The sequence below is a fragment of the Xiphophorus maculatus genome, chromosome 1 (genome assembly GCF_002775205.1).
Source record: "Xiphophorus maculatus strain JP 163 A chromosome 1, X_maculatus-5.0-male, whole genome shotgun sequence".
Taxonomy (NCBI): Eukaryota; Metazoa; Chordata; class Actinopteri; order Cyprinodontiformes; family Poeciliidae; genus Xiphophorus; species Xiphophorus maculatus.
Genome location: NC_036443.1, coordinates 31,831,717 through 31,852,227, shown reverse-complemented (window position 1 = coordinate 31,852,227; position 20,511 = coordinate 31,831,717). Strand labels below are relative to the sequence as shown.

Below are 20,511 nucleotides of genomic sequence, written 5' to 3'. Positions count from 1 at the left end.
TGAGGGAGGTAACGCAGCAACAGTCCAAACGGCAGAACCTGAGCAAGTACTCGAGTACAGAGGCTTCGGTCGGACAGGCGGCTCCGTCACTGACAAACTGATTTCATTTGATGTCATATTTTAAAATGATGTCATCAGACAGAGCAACATGGAGCCGACGTCAGCATTTTCACTTTAAGACATTTTACAGCACAACATCATTGCAGAAGTTCAAATGTAAACTTGCAAACAAAAAAAGGATCTTTAGGCAGTTTGAAGGTTCATTTAATGTAAAAATCATATCAGACCCAGAAAACCCCAAAAAGATGGAAGATAGATATGAATTTCTGCATGTAAAAGGGATTCAGGAGGAGAACTTTATAAACTTTATGATAAGAAATGAAACGACAAAAATGTGGACGAGACTTTTCTGTACGGACAGAAACAGAAACATAATCTCTGACTTGTTTATTAAACACCAGGATTCAAAACAGAATAATAATAGTTTGGAGATGTTGTTCAATAACTTAACTCTTATAAATTAAAAAATATGATGAATATATTAATATTAAGCAACAAGAGAAACATCCCTCTGTGCTACTAATATGTAATATTTACCAAAATTATAGAAAATTTAATAAAAATCAGGTTATTAATTAATCAACATGTAACTTAAAGATAACATAAAGTTAAGATAAAACATTTGAGATATCTTCAAAAAATAAACTATTACAGCAAAATGTCATATATTATAAAAAATGTTGTGAATTAAACAGCTGAGTCCTTTTTGAATATAATTAAAAGAATATTTAGTCTGGTATGAAAAACTGTGGGTGGAGAAAAGCTCCACTGTAACAAGAAGCTTCACAATATTAATGACGATTTGACAAAATGTCTGTGTGTTCTGGTTCTGGCCCGTCTGTTTCCTCCTCAGCCTCCACCGGTCCAGCAGGTCGGTCAGAAAGCCTTCAGTGTGAGTAAATATCCTGCGTTCCCTAATTGGACTCCCCTGCCTCGCCGAGCCCACGCCGGACTTCTGGACCCGACCCTGTTCCCACCTCCTGCCTGGGTTTGTCTTCACCTGCCTGACCTGTTTCTGTCCCCTGACCTCCGATTTCCCCTGAGCTCATAACCTGCTGCCAGTGTTCACCCTCTGGCCCAGTCTCATCTTGCAGAACCGAGCCCAGAGAGCCCTGCTCACCACCACTTCCCTGAGGACCCGGGAACCTTCCCCTGTTCTCCACAGCACCTTGAGAACCTGGTTCTGGGCCCTCAGAGGTTCCTGGCCCAGTGCTGCTGGTCGCCTGGCCCACAGCCTGATTCCCAATAAACTATTTGCTTTTCCATTTTGTGTCTGGCTGAAATTGCGGGTCCAATGTTCTGAGCTGTGGCTGGTTTCAGCACAAAGTTTTCACTTTGGACTGCCTTGTTGCTGAAACGTTCAATAAAAATAAACTCATCAAATGTTTTGTTTGCAGATGATTTTGTGTTTTTTGTTCTGGGACGATGCAGCAAGTTTTGAAAACATAAAATTAAAATGTGGCTTGATAAGCTTCCAATTGAGATAAAACATAATTTATGTTAATTAGAAATCATAAGAAAACTCCAGCAGTAAATATACTTACAGATGTAAATATTGAAAGGATAAAATTAGAAAATCTGCTGAAATCTCCTCAATCAGAAACGCCTTCATGACTTTCACCACATTTTACTGACGTTTGAGAAAACATCGGCAAAATTAATATCAACCAAAAACCACAATAAACAACAGAATAATTAGATTAATGAATCCAGCCAAAAAGACCAAACAAACCACATTTTTATTAAAACAGGAACTTGGAATAAAAAGCCAAATGTGTTGAAAACAGGATCATGTTTCCTCTTTTTGGTGTAAGAAAAAAAATATGGACAACATTTAAATCAAGAAATTATTTATTTTCTAATGACATTTTATGACGTGTGGAGAGTAAAATTAAGAGGGAAGTTAAATTTACATTCTATGGTGTCAGAAAAACTTTAAGAATTACTAAACATCAAGAGTTAAATTACAGAAAAAGGAAAATAATACATTTATTAAAAGAATAAGTATTTTTGATGATTTTGGGCTGTGGGCGGGGTTACGGCGGGATGTGGGTGGGGCCATGGCGGACTGTGGGCGGGGCTACGGCGGGGTGTGGGGGGGTTACTGTGGGGGGGGGTTCCGGCGGGCATTGGGCGGGGCTACGGTGTGCTGTGGGTGGGGTTACTGTGGGCGGGGTTACGGCGGGCTGTGGGCGGGGCTATGGTGTGCTGTGGGCGGGGCTACGGTGTGCTGTGGGCGGGGCTACGGTGTGCTGTGGGTGGGGTTACTGTGGGCGGGGTTACGGCGGGCTGTGGGCGGGGCTATGGTGTGCTGTGGGCGGGGCTACGGTGTGCTGTGGGTGGGGTTACTGTGGGCGGGGTTACGGTGTGCTGTGGGCGGGGCTACGGTGTGCTGTGCTAACACCAATCTGTGTCTCAAATCAACTAGTTTAGCCTGATTCTATGGAAATCATGGCGGCTCTTGAAATTGGAGGATTTTTTGATGTTTCCTGTGAGTCGCTGGACAGATTTAATAATCAGCAGACAACAAAAACAGCAGATTATAATCCAGACTACGGGACCAAAAAAATCCAAGAACTGATTGAAGGTCAGGTCATATCGTACATTGGAGCCAAAATCAGCTTCTGGTTGGATTTCAATCTAGCACTTATGAAATGTTTTTGTTTGACTTTGGTTGAGTTGCACTGGTTGCAGTTGAAGTGTGTTGGACAACCAGGAGACGTTTCTATGCTAAAGTAACGAGCTAACAGCTTTAGCTCCTTTATAGAGGAGCAGGACATTGCTAACACCTGGACATAACCGTCACTATAAAACATAGACAGGACTTCATTTTATTAGAATGAAATCTGTTTATCTGCTGAAGGAAAAGACATCTTGTAAATGTGAGATTATTTTCTGTTTTCTGTTATGAGATATTGTACATGCGTTCTGCCTCCCAGCGGCTTCAGGCTGAGGAAGCTGAGATTCATCACCAGCTTAAAACCTCTCACTCATTGCTGCCATGTCATCCTTCATCTGATTATAGGATCTAGGTTTTATGTTTTATTGATGATGATGAGACAGTGTCTCTACCGGTAGGTAACTACTGTAACTGTGCTGCTGCCTCAGATCTTTAATCTCAAGGAGATTTTATTAACTGAAGGTTGAAGGAGTAGAGCAGGAGTCAAACTCCAGACCTGCAGCTTCTAGATGCTCCTCTGCTGCAGCTGAACCAGACAATCTGGTTACTACCAGGAGTCTGGAGGCCTTGTTTCCATTCTGAGGAGCCATCTTGATTCTGCTGTGCTGGACCAGGCGCTGCAGCAGCTGCAGGACTCCGGCCCCCCATGTCTGAGGTTTGACTCGTGATCTAAAGGATAAAAACCAACTCAGCAGATCCAAAACCGGCTGCTTGGATCGTTGGAAGGTTATTGCAGCGAGATTTCTGACGAAGGAGGAAAATCTGCTGAGATTCCCCTGAGGTCCGAGGAGGAACCTGCTGGATCGGTAGGAGGACCGGCGCTCCCGGAGAACATCTCCACCTGCGGGGCGGACCTTCAGCTGGTTCCCTGACCCAGCTACAGAACCCCGGCTCTGGAAACCCAGACTCCGGACCACAGAGCTGAGAAACGTCCGCTACTCTAAACATCTTAAGACCCGCGTGGCAAAGTTCTTCATCCTCCTGAGACACGTATTCCTCGTTTTGACCTCGGTGAACTGGGCGCAGTTCTCGGTTTGGCCGGACCGGTCCTGGACAGAAGCAGGGCGGTGTGTGAGCGTCGTTCTGGCAGAGCGGTCCGGCTGCCTGGTGCTGTCGGACCGGGTCGGTTCGCCTGGTTCCTGGTCTTCAGTTGGGAGTTTCTTGTTTGTAACCGTGACGATGGGATTCACTTTGACAACTTGTGATTTAATTCTGGTGTTTCTGTATTTGCCGTCACTGTCGGCCCAACTGGTTGGTGCTTCGTGTGTTTCATGGCCCAAACCTGCTAAGCATGAAGGCATTGTGTTGAATCGTCCAGAGTTTGAAACTTTATCAGTATTTTTGTTATTTTCATCTTTACTGCCGGGCGTTTTTGAAACGTTGGTGGGCTTCTCGCTCGGATCGGAGGGGGTTTCTGTCTTGGGATCACAGGAATCAGTTGGAAATGGAGACTTTGAGGTGGCTGCTTTTTTAAGTCTAAAACCCTCAAAGATCTTTTGGAGTATTGCCTCTGAATCTATTTCAGCAGCTGTTGGGTTGTCTCCAGTTTGACTGGCTGAGATCTCTGCAGAACTGACTGAAAATGAGGATTCAGTACAAGAGAAATTATCTAAGCACTCAGTACCTGGTTTCCCAGGTTTGCAATTGTTACTCTTGTTCTTGTTCTTCCTGACGGTGGCTGGAGGAACCGTGGTGTGCCTGCTTGAACTTGCCGACGGTCCCGTTTTATGGCCGCTTGGGTTCATGCCTGCCGGTCTGCAGCCCGGTTTCGCCTGACCTTTGGTCACGGTGGGCCCCGGGCCCGGTGCTGCTTGTTTCCGCTCAGCTGCTTTCTTCTCTGATTCCTTATTGCCATCTACATGAGGAGTTGAGTCTAAGCTCTCCTGTGGCAGACTGGGTCCTGCAGAGGTGGAGTTCTCCACTTCAGGCTCTTCCTCTTCCACCTTTACCATCTTCGTCTGGGACGCAATCACATAAGGGCTGCTGGAGTCAGCAGACAGGTGAGCCATTGTGATAAATTCATGGTTCAACGCCTTCAGGGGGGCGATCCGTCTTGAAGGATTCATATCCAGCATCTTTTTGAGAAGGTCAATGAAAGACAGTAAATCCCTCTTCTCCAAAGGATCCTTGGACTCTGGTCGCTTTTTCTGCAGGTCATCCAAACAGCTCAGGTCCGAATGAACTCCAGGACGAAGCACGACCACCTCACCCGAGTCATCATAATATTCCTCTGTCGTTTTTAGTAACCAAGTGTACGTAAATTCCCCTTTGACACACTTAAAGAACCGTTCTGTGCTGAGTCCGAAGGTCAGCAGAGTATCGTGAGGCTTTCCTAGAAGCTTGAGCATCACACTTAAGGTTTCGTACTCGGCCCGCGAGGGAAACAGGTGGCGACCGAGGTACAAAAAGGCTAAAACACATCCTAGACCCCACATGTCTATAGCTTCATCTAAAGGAAAGTCCAGGATGACGTCTGGGGATCTGTAAGACAGCGGCTGCTTGAACACGTAATTCCTCATGCTGTAGGTTCTGGTGGAGAGACCAAAGTCTATCAGCTTCACCCGCAGCGGCTGCGACGCCCGATCAACTAGCATGATGTTGTCACATTTTATATCTCTGTGTGTTACACGTAACTCTTTCAGGACTTTCAGAGCTACAAGCAGCTGCTGCGCCAAAACTCGGATTTCGTTGATGTCCAAAGGAAAAAAATACCTACACCTGATGTATTCGTATAGATTAATGTCCAACATCTCAAACGCCAGGCAGAAATGGTTGTTGTGCTCAAAATGTTCCAGAAATTTCACTATGTTTGTATTGCCGCCCTTAAATTGTCTGAGTGTCTTAAAGATTTTCATTTCATTGACGCCGGAGTCGTACTGCGATCGCTTCACCAGCTTTACGGCCACCATCTCCTCCGTCTCCACCTTCCTGCACTTCACCACACAGCCGTAGCCTCCGCGCGCCATCAGGTCTTCCACTACGAACTGGTTCGTTTTGCTGACCAGGACTGTATTTTTCTGGAGGTTAAATTCTGGCTTAGAACCAAAAACCGACATTTTTAACAAGTCGAAACTCTTGGAAACCTCGGAAAATGTCTCTTAAAAAACCAGGAGGTTCCTTCAAAGATCTGCGGAATCTGACAAGAGAAATGACGGCGGCTGAGAAGCTCTATGACGAGTCTATGACGTCACTTGACTTTCATCTTTGTTAGGGCGACGTTACGTCATAGCGCGCCATGGAAACGGAAGTAGAGCTCTGAAGCCACCGACGCATTTTCAGCGTCTTCCCGAGTCAGGGCGGGAAAGTGACCGCCTGCCGATCCTCAAATCTGATTGGTCAACTAAATGGCCACCGATCGCAGTTTCTCTTATCGGTGGGGACGGTAACCATGGAAACGCGTGGCTGGGCCAGGACCTGTCCTGTGGTTCTTACCTGCGGCTGCTGACGGCTGGTCCCAGGTCAGTTTATCAGGTACCGAACAGCAGAGCGAGACTTTGGACTTTCGGCCGCTGCAGTCTGTGGACCGGAACTAACGGTAAGATTACTTCCTGTCCCACAGGCGAAGACCCACGCTCAGGAGGTGCAGCTGAGAGGACAGCGCCCCCTGTGGTCGCTTCCCGGCTGCAGGAAGCAGAAATAAAGAGCCAGTTTTATTCCTAAGACCCGTTCAGTTCGGGTTTTCATGTGGTTCTGGCCAACAGCTAATGGAAAAGTGAACATGGCATCAGCTAAAAGTCATAATCACCAAAATAAACAGAGATAAAGTTCTGAACTATTTTCCATCATTATATATCAATCAATCAATCAATCAATGAAATTGGATCTGTACAGCACATTTCAGCAGCCAGGCATCTCTAAGTGCTTTACATCATAAAAACACTAAAACACAAAGTCATGCATCATAGAATCAACAATCAAACATGACATAAAGTTCAGGCTGGCAGCCCAAATGTAGCTTAATGCTAATGATTGGCTTTAATTAATCCACAGTCCTACATTCTTTAGACACCATGACTCTGAGCTGTTGGACCGTTTTGAACAACTTTAGACTTTATTTAAGCTGCGTTTTCCCAACCTGAGAGAAAATGTCACCATGAAAGATCTTTACGTCTATGAGAATGTCTGTCAGCTCATTTTACTAAAACACAGATTTCTGCCCAGCTCTGTAGAGGACGGAGACATGAACACGGTCCAGAAAGACGTTCATGTCTCATTCTAACTCTAATCTACTCGGATCCACATCCCACACGTTTCTATTCCAAGCCAAATATTTAACCAGCAACCAACATTTTCAGCTCAGACATAAACATCTGGATAGGAACTAAATACCTAACCTGAAAAATAATTCTCCAGTTTGTGAGGTAAATATTGAGCCTGTGAACAAAATAGTTTGGAACTCTGACATTTATAAATGTAAGAATAACTTGGTGAAAATCAAACTTTGGTTTCTCTGTGGCTACAGAAACCAGATTATTGCTGTTCATTTTTTGGGATTAATTTGCAAGTGGCTCCATAACAGTGTGGGAAAAACCTGAGCGCAGAATTTCATAACTGGGCTGGAAAATACATCAAACTGTTTTGATTCCATATATTGAGACTTATGAAACAATTTATTTGAATACTTATATTTATTGGTTGGGACATTTAATTTTATAATTCTTGATGTTAAAGTACTGAATTCTGCTGACAGATAATCACTGAGCCTGACAGAGCAGAAGGCGGAGTTATTAACCAACAACAATAATAACAACAATAATAATAATGATGATAAATTACTCCCATCTGTGCATACTGTAGCCATTGCTTTTGTTTACGTCACTTTCCGGGTCACATGATGCGTCGCCATCATTGTCATCATTTACGTCATCACCTCCCACTACAGTGATGAGCCCCCCTCCCCCCACTGACCCCCCTCCGTCAAAATTACATAAAAATATGAATTTGTATTTATTTGCTGCCTCTGTCCCGCTTGTTGTTGTATATTTTAATTTCTGACACTAATAATAATAATAATAATAATAATAATAATAATAATAATAATAATAATAAACCCCGCTGACGCACCGCCCCCCCTCCCCCGGCTCCTCCTCCTCCTCCTCCTCCTCCTCCTCCTCCTCCATCTCTCCATCTCTCCTCTCCTCTCCAGGCGGCAGGATGGACGTCGTAAATCAGGTACCGACTCTTAGCATCCCGCTATGATTTAGGTTCGGTTTGTCGGCCCGGGGTTCGGTTCGGTTCGGGGTTTTTTTGTGTCTAGGAGATGCGGTTCTGATCGGCGGGGTTCGGCCCATCCCGCAGCGGGTCCGGCCCAGAGTTCGGGTGGTTCTGTGTGGGCCTGGTTCTGGTTCTGTTGGATCTCGGCAGAAAAATCCTCGGAAACGGGAATTTTCTGCGGGAATGACGTGAAATCACGATGCGCGCGCGCGGCTCTGCGCGTGCGTGTGGTGGTGAAATGGCAGCTGGGGAGGAAGAGGAGAGAATCTTCCTCTCTGGTGCTGCTGATGCAGCTCGGTGCTGGTGTCGGTTCGGTTCGGTTCGGCTCCTCACCAGCTGGGATGGAGACTGGGTTGAGCTCAGCTCCCTGGGCGAACCGAGTCCGGTTCCGGAGGAGCTGTTATGTTGGTTCTGACGTAACGAACCGGGTCAGAACCACTGGATCGGGTGTGTTTGGACTCTCCTCTCCAGAACTTAGCCGAACAGAACAAGAATCATAAAAACTGATGAAAAAACTGGATCCATGCAGTGGTCGACCTGGTTCTGTTTGGACCTCCATGTGTTCCAGAACCAGCTCAGAGGAAACTGGACTCTACTGGTTCGGTTCCGATTCAGTCCTGTTCAGCTCTGAGGGATTCTGGATGAAGTGGACCTGAAGGTTCTGATGGTTCTGTTCAACCCATTAGGCCTGCAGGTTCTGATGCTTATGGGTTCGCAGTGACAGCTGAGTTCCGGTCCGGTTCTGCTGCTGGAGGGTCAGAAAAAGAGCTAATCACCATGGCAACCAGTATTTTCTGGATCTGGTTCTGTTTGCGGTTCCACTTCCTGCTGGCTGCACCAATCAGGACATCAGCTCTCACCTGAGCAGGTAACCGGACTAACCCAGAACCAACCGAGGTGCAGGCGGTCTGGTCCGGTTCTGATCAAAAGTGTTCTGGTGACCCTCAACCCAGCTGGTCTGTAATCTGTTCTGGTTCTGTTCATCCTGGGTCAGTCAAGTTCTGATTTGGTCACATGTTCCGACCCAAATGGGTCAGAACCAGAGCTGGATCTGCTGGCCAGTCCGGTTCTGCTCCTTTGGCCGTGTTCGGCCGTCTGAGGTCAGGTGACTTAAGCTCCGCCCACATCCTGCTGGCAGGAATGGAGCTGACCCGGTGGGTCGGTGTGGTTCTGGTTCTGACCCATGTGTCTGTTTGCTCCTGCAGCTCGTAGCCCAGGGTCAGTTCCGGATCCTGAAGGTTCCTCTGGGCTTCATCAAGGTCCTGCAGTGGGTGAGTTCTCCAGAACCTGTTCTGATGAGGTTCTGTTGGGGTTCTGATCGGGTTCTGTGTCTACTCCTCTCCCGCAGTTCTTCGCCATCTTCGCCTTCTCCACCTGTGGCAGTTACTCCGGGATGTTCAAGATGGCGGTGGAGTGTAGGAACCGGACGGAGAGTGACCTCGCCATACAAGTGGAGTTCGAGTATCCGTTCAGGTCCGGACATTTCTTTCCCTTCACAACCACAGAACCAAACGGGCCGGGTAGAACGAGCCGTCGCTGACAGACTCTTCTTCTGTCAGACTCCACCAGGTGTACTTCGACGCCCCCACCTGTAAGGACAGGGCCACGGACCGGATCTTCCTGGTCGGAGACTACTCTTCCTCCGCCGAGTTCTTCGTCACCATCGGCGTCTTCGCCTTCCTCTACGCCACCGCGGCTCTCAGCATCTACGTCTTCTTCTACGACAAGTACAAGGAGAACAACAAAGGCCCGCTGATCGTAAGTGTGCCGTGCGACCGCCAGGTGCCTTGTGGGACACGTAGTTCTGACCGTGGCGATGTTCCAGGACCTGGGAGTGACGGCAGTGTTTGCCTTCATGTGGCTGGTGAGTTCGGCGGCTTGGGCCAAAGGTCTGTCCGACGTGAAGACGGCGACCGATCCGGATGAGGTCATCACTTTGATCGACGCCTGTGAGAAGAAGGAGAACTCCTGCCGAGAAGTCCATGACCCGGTCATGTCCGGACTCAACACCTCCGTGGTAAGACTCAGCGACTGGTCGCTGACAATCCCCCAGAGTCAACGACCACACTTTGGGTCAGCTCACAGCTCTACCAGACCAGAACCAGAACCAGAACCAGAAAAATCAGACCTGTTGGAAAACGAAGAAAATCCAAACAATATTAGAAAAGCCTAACAAAAGAAAAGCTGACGTCATTCCCAGAGGATAAACTGGCATACAGATGAAAAGTTTTACAGAAACAGACTTTTAGTAGATTTATAAATAAATTATTCAATAATCCATCTTTCTGGTTGTATGAAGACATTGAGATGCAAACCAGCCAGAGATCTGATGCAGTTAAGCATCCAGCTTCCTTAAGTCTGAGCTGAAATGACTTTTCAAGACTGACTTCACGCGAAACGTCTGTTTGCCGTTTCCTCTGGATCACTAATCACGTTTTTACTTTTCGGACTTATTAGGCCTAAATAATCCGACCCGAGCCCACAGGCATTGAGTCGGTTACCGACCCAACCAGAGTTAATTAGTGGGGTTGCCAGTTTAAAATCCTCCCAGACCTTTGACCCTGCTAGCTTAGAGCTGCTCATGTTTTAGCTTTTAGCCTCTTCCATTTTGCTGCCTGTTGCAGCCGCAGGGCGGAGCCACTCTGATCAACTTCCTTTCTGTCTTTCCTCACAGGATGAACTTCCTCTAGTCAGACCAGAATCGGTTGATAAGCACAGCTTCGTGTCGTACGTTCTTCTTTAGTTTTCTCACTGCTGTTTGTATTTCAGGCTTATTGAAAATGCGCCACAAAAATCCGACCCGATTCTCATGCAGAGAATTTTATGTTCGGTCAGATCAAGTTATTAATCCAACATCTGCTGCTACAAACTTGGGACCTCTTGAAGGTTTCTTTACATTTTTCAGCCTCACCTGGCGAACGATCTGCATGTTCTGGAATAATCTGCACTGAATGATGCATTCAGGAACATTAAGAGAAAATGAGCTTCCAGCAAATTAGATGAAGATGGGCAATGGTTGCATGGTAGTCTGCTCTAGAAAAGTCCTGATGTTGTCATTTCAGGCAGTATTCATTATGTGGTCCAGCCCAATAAAAGGAGGCGATCCCTGGTCAGGCCACTGGAGCCGACCAATCAGAGCAGAGCATCGTCTGCCTCCTTCAGTTGTTCCACCCAGCAGACGGAGGTAACCTGCTGTGTTCCTCTGCAGGCGTTCGGTTTCATCAATCTGGTCCTGTGGGCCGGAAACCTCTGGTTCGTCTTCAAGGAGACGGGCATCATCGCCCCGTTCATGCGAGCTCCGCCTCCTGAGGGCAAACCTGCGCCCGACGCCTACGCCCAGCAGGGGGCGTACGAACAAGACCCGTATGCCAGCAACCAGGGAGGCTACCAGCCCGAGTTCAACCAGCAAGGATACAACCAGGTGAGCCACAGCAGGTAACCACCAATACCCAACCATAAGTAGCAGTGGTTCTGGTTCCAGTTCCAGTTCAGAGCCAGAACCAGCACCAGGGAGTCAAACATCCGATAGATTCACCAGAGAGACCGCTGTCCAGGGAAACCATGAGGACCATCTCTGCCCCCCACAGACACAAAGAGCTGAGTCACTTTAGCGAAACGATTCCAGTATTGACCTGACGTATCGATTCGATTCCCAGGAAGAAATAAACGGGTTCTTCTCCTGGTCCGACTGTGGTTGTAGACGGGGTCATTTAAACACCACAAGCTTTCACTCTGCGTTGTGTTTCTATCGGTATATCAAACAGAACAGGAACCTGTCGGGATTTGAGTTTTTGGTGTGTTTATTTTGAGTTTCTGTCTCTGAGTCTCCCTGTTGTCCCGTCTTACCCTTTGATTGCTCCCTGGTGTGTCTCGTTTCCTTGATTACTCCCTGTGTATTTAAGCCCACCTGTGTTCCTTGTTCCTCGTCGGGTCCTCGTCTCCTTTGGTGTCATCGTGCTGTCTCTGTCTTGACGTCCATTCGTTCACCCAGCGCTACCTGTGTTAAGCCTTGGTTTCCACTTAGCAGTGCTGCCTGGGGTTTGGACTGTTTGTGTTATTTGGGATTTCATCATTAAACCACCATTATTCATCGTACCTGGGTCTCCAAGCGTCTGCCTTACTACCACCTCACATCACACCGTGACAGAACCACATCTGGGTCGACCGTCTTTTATTTAGTATGTCTGAGATATGAAAAGAAACAGCAGTGAACAGTCTGGTCCAAACACCTCCCATTGCAAGAAAATGACATCCAAAATAAAGAAAAATGAGTCAAATCAAACAAGCAACCAAGAAAAACCTGCCACAGCTTCGTCAAATCTAGTCACCGTAACTCACAGTTACACAACTGGAACACAGGAACTCCTATTAACTTGCTGTACATTTAAAATCTGACTTCAGCTCGAGTAAATATAACTTCCCTTCAATCACCAGTATAAATTATGGGATGTGAATTAACCAAGGAAAATGTTTTACCTCTGGACCGATAGCGTAGCCTTTAACCTCCTCCTCATTCATCAGGCTACGTGGCTACGCTGCATAAGGGGCGTTCAAGTGCAATAGGAAAAACTGCTCGCTTCAAACAAGTACTAATACAAAGAAATAACTAATTTACATAACAAATAGTAACTGATTGGTGAAATTCAAAGCTTAACTTAAAGTAATATAATGAAGTTGTTGCATGTCTGGCGCGGTCACACTGACCCCATGTGAGCTTTTATGAGGTTTTCTTTCGGAGGTTTTGGAAAGACCATCACGCCGCCCCGACCGTGACATCTGCTGCGCTCCTCCTGAGCATCGTGCTAAGACAGCAGGAGGGTTAGGAAAGGTGTCCATTGGACCCAGCAAGCTTTACCCCATGCTCGTCCTGGTGGGGATCACACATGTGATTTTACCCCTCGCTTCCCGCTGTCTGCCCGTGACATCTGCCGCGCTGAGACCACTGGAGGATAAAACCTGAACCAGGTCCAGATAATTTATGTTTTCCTCCTGCCTTTTTAATGAGCTCTTCCTTCGCTGCTTCCTGCTTCCTCTGTTTTGATGCCGGTTGGCTACATCATCAACAAGCATTACCGCGGTTAGCCGGTGGACTACAGATCTTTATTGCAGGCCAAATTTCTATGGTTTCCACCTTATACCGTTTATAGCGTTCATTCCTATTTACAGATGAAGATTAACCATCAGACTTTTCATCAGGTTATTATGAGACCAACAGGATGAAGGTAGAGAGGTTTCTAAAAGAACTGGTAAGGTTGTAAGGTTCTGTAACTGTAAGGTTCCCTAGAAACTTGACCAGGACCCTTCCTAAGGGAATGTGGAAGTGATGTAGGGTCAATGGTCCTGATTGCCTACATTTCTCATGATAAAATCCTTCATTTCCCACAATCCAAAAAGATGCCAGTAAGTTTGATGAGCCAATTGGGCAGCTCGCCCCGTTTCTTCTCCACCAGGGCAGCCTCCGCACACCTAGACTGGCAGACTAGCTGCTGCGCGTCTTTGTGACGGATTTAGCTGAATCTCATCCTTATTTTATGCAAAACACTTTAATGTGCAACACCAAGCTGACCTTTGCATGTCTGGCGGCTGTCTGCAATGGGTCTGCCTCAACTGTGAAATACAGCCGAGTGTTCGAGAGTCTGCAGGTTCGTGGCACCCAGGAAGGAAATGATGTCATGTCACCAGAATGTTGACCTCAGCTCCACGCAGCTGCAGCATCCCACCAGGAAACCTGGCGCCACGCCCGCCTTCAGGATGCAAAGGATCACAGTTGGACCTGCTGGTTCTCCACCATCCTGTTGGTCTGGTAATGAGTTGATGAAAAGTCTGATGGTTCATCTTCATCTGCAACTCAAAAGCTTCCATATCCTCAACGGCCATCGATCACATGGAGGCAACCCAAAGTATTTAGGGAAAGAGATGCTGCTGGAGGTCGAAGTGAGCATCAGAATGCAGAAGAACGTGACATGGCTGTTGGTGTTGCTCCACATCCATCAGAGAACCTCTGAGTCGCCCTGGTTCCCATCACGATGTCCACTAGACGAATGTGTGATGTTGAGCTGGATCTCTGTGTTTCTGTCACCAGGAGGCTGAGTACGGTCAAGGCTACGGCCAGCAGGGGGCGCCCACCTCCTTCTCCAATCAGATGTGAGGCGACAGGAAGCAGGTGAGTCCAGGCGATGCTTCTGAGTGAAGACTGGATGTTAACCGGACATCATCATCTGATGTTGGTGTTTCTTTCACAGGAAGTGCCGGAGTGAACCAGCAGTGGGTCGCCTGCAACCTACCCACAATGCAACACTCCAGCCTGCCTGCAACATTACTGGGCGGGGTTGGGATAAATGTTCACTGCTGTGAATCAGTGTGTAAATGACGAAAAGAGAATCTAAATGAGAAACCCACAACTAGACCAAGCAGTGCTGAGTAGAACCCAGAGGTTCTGGTTGATCTTCATGTTCGGGTCTGTATCTGTGGACAGAATGTATGTTTGTGTTGTATAGATATCACTTATGAACAGATATATAATCTCAACCCTTTCTTCTCGCTTCCTATTGGACCCTGGGATTTCTTGTTGCAATAAACCCCGCCCCAAAAACCAGATTGCTAATCAATGCTGTTCAGAGTGGGTTCAACGATCCGGTTCAGATCAGAACCAAACAGAGATCCGGATAGAAAACGATGAGCCGCTGGTCCACCAGCATCGCCTCCCAGCTCTTTGTGTTGCTGCATGTAAATATCCACACAGGAAGTGATGTCAGTCTGGACTTGTAGCAAATGCAGCCTGGACGCCGGCATGGTGGCGTCCATGGAAACTAGATCCAAAATGGCTTCCTGTCATTGTGAGTACAATTAACAAGCTGTGTACAGCTATCTACTACATTCCTGCTGAGGAAATGTCTGAAGGCCCAATCGTCCATCTGAAGGCCCAAACATCCATCTGTGGGTCCAATCGTCCCTTTGAAGGCCCAATCGTCCATCTGAAGGCCCAAACATCCATCTGTGGGTCCAATCGTCCCTTTGAAGGCCCAATCGTCTGTCTGAAGGCCCAATCGTCCATCTAAGGGCCCAATCGTCCATCTGAAGGCCCAATCGTCGGTCTGAGGGCCCAACTGCCTGTCTAAGGGCCCAATCGTCCATGTGAAGGCCCAATCGTCCGTCTGAGGCCCAATCGTCCATCTGAAGGCCCAATCGTCCATGTGAAGGCCCAATCGTCCGTCTGAGGCCCAATCGTCCATCTGAAGGCCCAATCGTCCATCTGAAGGCCCAATTGGCCATCTGAAGCCCCAATCGTCCGTCGGAGGGCCCAATCGTCCGTCTGAGGGCCCAATCGTCCATCTGAGGCCTAATCGTCCATCAGAAGGCCCAATCGTCCATCTGAAGGCCTAATCGTCCATCTGAAGGCCCAATCGTCCATCAGAAGGCCCAATCGTCCGTCTGAGGGCCCAATCGTCCGTCTGAGAGCCCAATCGTCCATCTGAAGGCCTAATCGTCCATCAGAAGGCCTAATCGTCCATCAGAAGGCCCAATCGTCCGTCTGAGGGCCCAATCGTCCGTCTGAGAGCCCAATCGTCCATCTGAAGGTCCAATCGTCCATCTGAAGGCCCAATCGTCCATCAGAAGGCCCAATCGTCCATCTGAGGGCCCAATCGTCCATCTGAGGCCCAATTGGCCATCTGAAGGCCCAATCGTCCATCTGAAGCCCCAATCGTCCGTCTGAGGCCTAATCGTCCATCTGAAGGCCCAATCGTCCATCTGAAGGCCTAATCGTCCATCAGAAGGCCCAATCGTCCGTCTGAGGGCCCAATCGTCCGTCTGAGAGCCCAATCGTCCATCTGAAGGCCCAATCGTCCATCTGAAGGCCCAATCGTCCATCTGAGGGCCCAATCGTCCACCTGAAGGCCCAATCGTCCATCAGAAGGCCCAATCGTCCGTCTGAGGCCCAATCGTCCATCAGAAGGCCCAATCGTCCGTCTGAGGGCCCAATCGTCCGTCTGAGGGCCCAATCGTCCATCTGAAGGCCCAATCGTCCGTCTGAGGGCCCAATCGTCCGTCTGAAGGCCCAATCATCCGTCTGAGGGCCCAATCGTCCGTCTGAGGCCCAATCGTCCATCTGAGGCCCAATCGTCCATCTGAGGCCCAATCGTCCATCTGAGGCCCAATCGTCCGTCTGAGGGCCCAATCGTCCATCTGAGGCCCAATCGTCCATCAGAAGGCCCAATCGTCCGTCTGAGGGCCCAATCGTCCATCAGAAGGCCCAATCGTCCGTCTGAGGCCCAATCGTCCGTCTGAGGCCCAATCGTCCATCTGAGGCCCAATCGTCCATCAGAAGGCCCAATCGTCCATCTGAGGCCCAATCGTCCATCTGAGGCCCAATCGTCCGTCTGAGGGCCCAATCGTCCGTCTGAGGGCCCAATCGTCCATCTGAGGCCCAATCGTCCGTCTGAGGCCCAATCGTCCGTCTGAGGCCCAATCGTCCGCCTAAGGGCCCAATCGGCCATCAGTGTCTCCCTGCTCTCAGCCAATCACAGCTCTCTCTGGAACGTTCTCCTGAAAACTCTGATGCTTCCTCCTCCTCCTCCTCCTCCTCTTCTTCTTCTTCTTGGGTTGTTTTTTGAACGTGAAGCTGTTTTTAGCGTCGGTATCGCCTCCACATGGTGACATGTTTTCTTTTTGTGTTGTTCAGTAACTGAAGATCAGTGTGATTCTACTTCCTGTTTCCTGTTGAGGTGTGTGTGAGATCATTTCCTGTCAATGCTTCATCAGATATGTTTTCCTCCTCTTCCTCACCTTCTGTGCATCTTTTAATCTATTTCTTCTTTTCCCTTTGCTCTTCATCTCCTCCTTCATGCCCTCCTCTTCCTCAGTTGTTCGTCCTCATGGCTTCTCCTCTTGGGCTTTGTGATGTAACTTCCTGTAAGATGAAGTACTGCCCAGCATCAGTAACCATGGCAATGGTATTGACAGTGATGTGTGCTTGTGTGACTTGTTGCCATGGAGACCCGTCCCCTCCCTGTTTCTTCAGTGAAAAGTTTCAATAAATGATAATTGCTGAGGGTCTGAGTGTATTTATTAACCCAACAGATGAATGAACGAAGAGACGGACCGGAAGCGGAATGGATCCAGGGTGACCGGGTCATTACAGACAGACATAATTCAATGTGTCCACTGGGTGGCGCTGCTTTATCCACATGTAGATTCACCACCAGTGAATCTGGCTGTTAAAGGAGAAGAGACTTTGTTACCTGGAGATGTAAAAAAATGTTTCCCCAGCAGGGGGGCAAAAATGAATCTACGTAGCAAATGCAATAATAATATGAACAGTGCAGTAAAACTGCTCTTATAAATAGCTTATTTCCAAAACTTTTGAACATAGACAACAACTACAGGCTACTAGTTAACAAGCTTACGGTGCTGTATTGGTATTAGCTAGCCATCTTTTAGCTAACATTAGCTAGCCATCTTTTAGCTAACATTAGCTAGCCATCTTTTAGCTAACATTAGCTTCATCCAGCAGCATTACCCAACTCACTCTGTTAGTTTGGGGGGAAAATTGTGCCTAGTTCTTTGCGTTTTGTTGGTTTGCTGCCATGATTCTAACACACCTGAGCAGCTCTGCACAGCAGCAGGTCTCCTGCCCACAGGTATAAACCCAGCTAGCATCTTAGCGCTCATGTTGTGTTTAAAGGCGGCTCGGAAAAACGAGTTACGACATGTTAACAACGGATTAAACAGATTTAACTGCTGAAAAAGAGTGACAGAGGACACAGATATGGGAAATGCAGAAGCCGCTACTGTATCAAACCGATAGAGGAATATCGGTCAGAAAGTTATCGGCCGCTTTAAGGTAAAAACAACAAACAGCTTCCAGTCCAGGGAGGCGCGGCTGACTCAGTGGGCGGGTAAAAACCCCTAATCCCCCCCAATACCCCCCAATGTTTACATCAAACATGACTTAAAACAAATTTGAGTTATATGACAGATATTTCTGACAAGTACTTTGTGTAAACGAGGCATAATCAAGCCGACCTTTTATCAGAGTATTGAACAGAAGTATGAATCTTTTCATGAAGAGTTACTGGAGGTCGCTCTGCTCATCCATCAAAGATTAAAGAAAAGTGGTTGAGTCACTGGAAAACTGAACCGACTTGGTTAGGTGTCCGTTTTTCCTGAGTCATCTCGGATTTTCTGCGTACTGATCCCGATGCGTCAGGCTCCCGGTTTCACCTTCTGCCATGACAGCAGAAACGCCTCCTGACCCGGGATGCTTTAGACCAGGTTCTGCTCCAGTCCAGTCCAACAGACCGGGACTCCCGCACCAGCAGCCATTCAGCTCTGAAAGGCCTGGTGGCGAGGCGAGCCGTTCATTGGACGCAGGCGTGTTGGAGCAGGATGGCGGCTCTGGAGGACTGACCGCTAAGCGCTGTAGATAGTTACGGTCCACAACAAATGACAGTTTCTTCACAGAAGACTCGTTTTTTCTCATTACCTCCTCTTTAGCACGATAGTTCCCAAACGTTACCGCGATTGATCGGCTTCCCCACTGAAGTCCGGTTTCTGGGTCAGAGTTCTGCTCAGTCCATAAGAAGGTCGAGTTTTTTAAACAATCAGTCCAGAAACACCAAAAATATCAACACCTTTCCTTTCTTCCGGTAACTCCGCTGATTCTGTCTTGCCCTCCTTGTCTAAAAGCTAGCTTCTAGCCTAGCTAATCTAGCTTGTAGCCTAGCCTAGCCTAGCTTGTTGATGGCTCAGCCTCTCACTGAGTGAAGATGCTGCTTATAGTGCCATCTTCTCTTGGCCAGGTTTTCTTTCAGGCCTTGTTTTTCTTGTCTGGTGTCAGTTAGCTGCGCACCGTTTCTTCTAAAATTGCAGAGTTCATCAGAACTGTTAGCGCTGCGACGTAGCCTTGGTCATGTTGGCTCAATGTGGCCTCGTCCTCTTCCAGGTTCAGTTTTTCTTTTTAGCAAAAGTCAATAGTCCTACTTTCTATAACATTAAAATAGAAAGTAAACATTGCTATAAAACAAAAATGTTCTGGCTCTAACATTCTGTTAAAGAAGAATTAAAGTTTTCATTGAAATTCTCATGTGAATAAATGACAGAAGTCAGGTTTGTTCCAGCCACACCGTTGTTAGAAAGACCACAAATGGCCCACGAGCCGCACTTTGGACACCTCTGGCATAGACACTACCCATGTAATCCATAACATAACTTGTATAAAACAGCAGCAGATTGGAAGCTGAACAGTCCTGGATTAAACAGAATACCTTCATTTGAGAATTTCTGTTTCTATAGATCAGTGAATTATTGCACATGAATATAATTTGATGCATTTTACTGGTGATATTTGATGCTTTCAGTTTGTTGCAATGCTGATGAAGCAGAGCTCTCCTCCTCTTCCTCTCCTGAGTCATAGCTCCTCCCTGCTCTTCCTCCTCCTCCTCTTCCTCAGTGTGTGTCTCCCTCCGTCTGCAGCATGGCGTCTCTCGGCCTCCTGCTGCTCGGCGCCGCTCTGCTCCACGCCGCTCAGGTAAGAACATGTCCAGGTGTCCATCTTCATCTTCATCTGTGGCCATGATGATGCGTCGTCATGGTGACTGCAGAAAGATACTGCTTATCTTCTTTTAATATGACGTCACACAGGCCTGTGTGTGTGTGTGTGTGTGTGTGTGTTCTGCTCCTGTTTGTCTGAGTTTACCTGCTGTGTGAGGACCAGGCTGGACGTTCAGAACCGTTTAAAACCGGGTTTGGATCCGACAGTCCTCAGAACAACAGCAGAGAATCAGGACTGTGTGTGTGTGAAGCTGCTGCGACATTTTATTTCATCTGCTGTCACCATGACGACAGGACATGGTCACCCACGACAACAAGGCAGCAGGAGGCAGCAGGTCACCTACACCACTCTGTGTGTGTGTTAGTGTGTGTTAGTGTGTGTGTTGTGGTTCCCTGCTAGTGAAGCTGTGAATCATTCATTTCTTCCCCCTCAAGGTAAATCACGTTCAGCCTCGGCCCGTTGCCATGGTTACGTCACCATGAAATGTTGATTCAGCTCCATTCACCAGAGCCGACTCGTCGTTAAAGTCCAAACCTGACCGAAGCTCCAACACCAGACAGAGTTAAACTGGTTCCCAGTTCCTCCTGTAGCAGAGATTATTACTGCCATCAATCAGGACAGGAAACAGGAAATGGATCTGGCTGCAGCCGGTCAATCTGATTGGTTCCTGACAATCTGAGCCATCAATCTGACCAATCCCTGGAGGAAGAACTGGAGAGAAGGGCGGGGCTTCTGTGACAGTCACATCCAGCATTACAGCTGAACAATATCAGTGCTTCATATCAGTCAGTCTTGATAATTATTGATTGTAGAGGTGATTATTTACCAACCAAACATCCAACCAAAGTTCCATCCAGCCACTGAGGTTCTGAGTCCAGTTTCTGTACGCAGGTAAAAGAAGTTCAATGTCCAAACGTGTTGATTGTTCTGGATGATTCATTTTTCTGTTTCACTAAACTATTACAGAGTTCAAACTTTCCTCTGTTCTCATGCTGCCTCTTGCTCT

General features: G+C 47.6%; 2 protein-coding genes across 2 annotated transcripts in view; both read left to right on the top strand.

Annotated features, from left to right (window-relative positions):
* The first annotated feature begins 7,829 nt into the window (after positions 1-7,829).
* LOC102223075 (synaptophysin) lies at positions 7,830-17,006 on the top strand. The gene is made up of 8 exons (XM_005813793.2): positions 7,830-7,912; positions 9,160-9,225; positions 9,303-9,427; positions 9,514-9,712; positions 9,780-9,971; positions 11,163-11,375; positions 14,037-14,117; positions 14,197-17,006. Exons 1-7 carry the CDS (start codon positions 7,895-7,897, stop codon positions 14,100-14,102), a joined length of 879 nt encoding a protein of 292 aa, XP_005813850.1. The 5' UTR covers positions 7,830-7,894; the 3' UTR covers positions 14,103-14,117; positions 14,197-17,006.
* Positions 17,007-19,377: 2,371 nt separating this feature from the next.
* LOC102225155 overlaps positions 19,378-20,511 on the top strand; it is a 13,181-nt gene continuing 12,047 nt past the window's right edge. The window contains exon 1 of the mRNA XM_023339722.1: positions 19,378-19,481. Coding sequence (XP_023195490.1) covers positions 19,428-19,481 — 54 coding nt within the window. The 5' untranslated portion in view covers positions 19,378-19,427. The remainder of the gene's footprint in view (positions 19,482-20,511) is intronic.

Excerpts from the sequence above, each read along its gene's own strand:
- LOC102223075 (XM_005813793.2), top strand. Across the intron at positions 9,226-9,302 it reads TCATCAAGGTCCTGCAGTGG|TTCTTCGCCATCTTCGCCTT; the intron begins GTGAGTTCTCCA and ends CCTCTCCCGCAG. Across the intron at positions 9,428-9,513 it reads GAGTTCGAGTATCCGTTCAG|ACTCCACCAGGTGTACTTCG; the intron begins GTCCGGACATTT and ends TTCTTCTGTCAG.